The sequence below is a fragment of the Echinops telfairi genome, unplaced genomic scaffold, assembly GCF_000313985.2.
Source record: "Echinops telfairi isolate 266 unplaced genomic scaffold, ASM31398v2 ScPeMD7_23;HRSCAF=83, whole genome shotgun sequence".
Lineage (NCBI taxonomy): Eukaryota > Metazoa > Chordata > Mammalia > Afrosoricida > Tenrecidae > Echinops > Echinops telfairi.
The window spans coordinates 78862464-78866419 of record NW_022103920.1 but is presented as its reverse complement, the minus strand read 5'-3'; the positions used below and the strand labels follow the sequence as shown (position 1 = coordinate 78866419).

At 45.7% G+C, this 3956-nt stretch overlaps 1 protein-coding gene across 1 annotated transcript in view; it reads right to left on the bottom strand.

Moving 5' to 3' along the window:
- The window catches only part of DNAH11 (dynein axonemal heavy chain 11), a 330595-nt gene that overhangs the window by 42588 nt on the left and 284051 nt on the right, over nt 1-3956 (bottom strand). Inside the window, 2 exon segments of the mRNA XM_045288657.1 lie at nt 902-1072; nt 3918-3956. The exon segment at nt 3918-3956 is cut by the window's right edge and continues 138 nt beyond it. Coding sequence (XP_045144592.1) covers nt 902-1072; nt 3918-3956 — 210 coding nt within the window.

Sequence of the window (3956 nt, the reverse complement as noted above, 5' to 3'; positions counted from 1 at the left end):
GGATTCATCTAGGACTTTCTGTTTTAAATAGATGCTTGACCATGCATGTGTGCACACATTACCCACGGTAACTCCTGGAAATACGTGTAAAATATTTACTGTCAATGAGAGATTCATATTAAAAAATATTTCACTTTGCAATACTGTGCTATTTAATCTCATACATTATAAAATACCTACATCCATATACTTTCCTAGAACCCAAAGACATCTACAAAGACCAGAGAGAGAGCAGTCCCTGTGAGTACTGTCCGTAGACACTTCCGAGCATCTTCTGTGTGCAGGGCCCTTTGGAGGGCACAGCATGGCGAAGGCAGGGACTGTCCTGCCTAGGCTGGCTGGAATTGTCATGAAGAACTCTGAAGCGAACTAGTTAATTAAAGGACACATGCTTATTTCATTGAGAAAAGGGACCCTAATTGCTTTCCTTCTCAGGGACATATTTACTTCAACAAAATCTTTCGCAGAACACCATGTGAAAGAGACAGAAGGGAAGCGGGTCTAACTGAGGGTAGGGGCGTAAAACCTGGAGTGCTCTTCCCATTCACAGTCTCCTGAAGGAACTCCAAGTAGCTCCTAGGAGCACTCAAACTTGGATGAATCACCCTCATCTTGAAATAACTTCTGCTCGCACCTCGGTGGTTTTCTGCAGGGCTTGAGAAGCAGCAATCTCCTCTCCTAGGCTTTAGGGCAACCGCGGTGGTGGCAGCTCAACATGCATGTCTCCTCCACATCAGTGAGGTGTGGTGCAGGAGAAGCATGTCACCTCCCCATGTCCCCGTGGGAAATGCAGCATCTCCTTGTGTCCTCAAAGCATGTGTAAACGTTTCTATGACTCTGCCAGCAGAAGCCAAGTCTATACTGGACAGAGGTGTGCAATTGGGGTTCTGGGTTTCCTCACCTGGAAGGCCATCTGGGACAGGAAGGTGAGCTTGTCCTTCTCAAACAGCGCCTGGCTGATGTGGAGGAAGACGGCGTGAGTGATGCTCTCCGTCAGCTGGGAGATGCGCTCCTGCAGGTCCTCCACCTTGGCAGCCTGCTGGATGGCTCTGAGGAACAGCGTGCTGAAGGCCTACAGGATTTAATGCGACTGTTAGAGGGTGCAAATGGGTGCTTGGATGTCTAGCTTGCTCCAGATACACAGGGCTGCAGTTTAAGGGATAGACAGGGAGGAAAAGCAGGATGTAATTTTTGTGACATAGGCAACAATGTCACAATCATCTCCACTTGCTGCATACGAAGCTTTAAAATCATTGCTAAGCCGCTCCCCAACCACCTCACCTTTTCTTGAATCAAAAGTCAAAGGGTCATCAAATGGATTCTGACTCATAGCAACCCTGTAGGACAGAGTAGCCCTGCTCCTGTAGTTTCTGAGACTGTGACCCTTGACAGCTGTAGAAAGCTTCCTCTTTCTCCCTCGGAGCGGCTGGTGATTTCAAACGGATCTTTCCCCCAACACCTAACCCATGACACAACCAGGGATTGAGTAAAAGCAGACTGAATAACAATGTGAGGCATGTGTTCCAATTCCAGTTTCTCTGCAAATTCTGAAAGACTGTTAGAAGGATCTCCTGTGTAACCCGGGACGGTCCATGCATCTGTGCTGTCGTGTTTATCCGTCATTTCTACCTTCATGTTGCAATATCCCATCGTCTGGATGACACAGCTCATTGGCATTTCCAGTCACCTGTTAGTCATCGGAGTGGTTTCTAAATTTGACCTCTTATGAAGAAATGTTTATGGGAACAAGTCTTTATTTCTCTTGGGTCAATACCTAGAATAAAGTTGCCAGGTTTTACAGTAGATGTGTGGTTAGCATTATGAGAAACAGCTAAACTGTTTCCAAACTGGTTTTTGCCACTTTGCATTTCCAAGAACAATGTAAGAGAGCTGCAGGGACTCCTTAGTCATGGTACGGAGTCTTCTAGGATTTCAGCTATCCTGGTGGGTGTATGGCATTTGACTCTGGATCGCAGCTAACTGTGGAGAGCACTGACAAAGCCGGTAATTCCAGCGCCCTTGATTGTGCTCACGTGAGATCTGAACACAGACCACAAGGCAGTGTTGGAAGCGACTAAGGCAATACTGCCTGGTTTACAATTCAGAAAGGTGTGTGCCTGGGAGCTAGCCTACTGAATCCGCATGTTGAGCAAATACCCCCAGAGCTGGACGATATGAAGAACTCACCTCTGGGGTTGGAGGAGGGCTCTTGAGCAACTTGTGAATGCAGATGACACAACCTTACTTTCTCGAAGGAGGCGGCCCTGAGGCTCTTACTAACAGGTACTGTTTAGATGACAAGTCAACATAAAGAACACCAAAACCTTCCCAGTCGGACCGATAGGCAATATCGTGTTAAATGGAGAAAAGATTGAAGTCATCCATGCTCGTGGGGCACCAGCCAGGAAATCAAAGGAGGTATCACCGTGGGAAAGCCCACTGCAGCTTTAGTGTTGTAAAGAACAGATGCTGCTGTGAGAACTAAAACGTGCTTGACCCAATCCATGGAGTTTTCATATCCTCATATGCATCTGTGAAAGGCGGGTAACGAAGAAGGAAGACCAGGGAAGAATGGGTGGATTTGAATTACGGCGTTGGCGAAGACTGAAGGTACCACGGACTGCTAGCACAGCCACCAATCTGTCTCAGAAGCAGCACCGCCAGAATGCTGGTAGGACAGGGTAGCACTGCCCTGTGAGCCTCCAAGACTGTAGCTGCTTCCAGGAGAGCAGAAGGCCTTCGATCTCTTCACATCACACAGTAGTTTTGGCATCCTCAATGGGCTCAGGTTGTCTTCTTGTAAACATTTGAGTTTGACAGGGGCTGGAGGTGGGGGATGTCTCAAAAGGCAAGATTAGAGTGATGTGTGTATAAGGGAAGGTGTCCAAATGAAATGCTCGTCAGACAGACCTTGTTCCCCTCAAAGAATGCGCAGGTGCATTGTTGTGATGGGGAAAAAGGCATTGATGCGATTTTCCTGGCCTTCCTCTTAGCAATGCAGCTTTCACTGTTTTAAGAAATGTCTTTGTACTCAGGGCCTGTGATTATCAGTGTCCTGTGGCATTAGAAAAAAATAAACCCTCCCGAACAGCCCCCATAACCTTCTGATATGACCATTCTACCTTGAATTTAACTATCCCAGCCAATTCCCTCAGAAGCCACTGCTTAGAAAGGACCTTGTTTTTGAAGGTGCCTTTCCTAGACTACGACAAATGCATCCCTGGAGAACCTGGCTGCAGTCCTTCACTGATCAGAGACCTGTTTGCATACTGGAGCCCCTGTAGCAATCTGTTCTGATTGACCCTTGGATTGATCCCTAGTTCGCCGAATTTGTTTCTGCTGTTCCTCAGGCAATGCAATTCATCAAGTTCTTTGCATTGGCAGAAATGTTCATGTGTTGTTTTTTTTCTCTTTTACTTTGTTGATGTGGTGAATTTCCTTGCATGAGTTTTAACTGTCCGATTAACTTGTATTTCTGGAATAAATACTTGGTCATAATCTATGGTGTTTTGTAGATGGCTGGATTCAATTTATCCATCTCTTCTTGAGGAGTTCTGCACCTGTGTGTATTAAGAGTATACTCTGTGGGTTTCCTGTAATGCCTTAGGCTGAGTTTGGTACTTGGGTACCAAATACCTGAGTACTATTGATTTGCTTACATGATCCCCCATACTGTTGTTCTTCTAAAATCTAGAAAGTTTTGTTAAGAGTAAATACAAATGTACTGGGATATCACGTCCATAGTTTAGATGCCTCTATATAATTGTATAGGAAGCTTCTGAATTCATTCTGCTATTGTTTTTCTGACTAATTTCCTTAATAGGTGTACAGACCAACCACTTAAAAATACATTTCGTGTGTCCCTCTAGAAGGTGAGCTCCTGAACTTCAAAATGTGCGTAGCCTAGTCAGCATTACCTTCAAGGAGAACTGATAGATGGGGTTGATTTTCCTCAG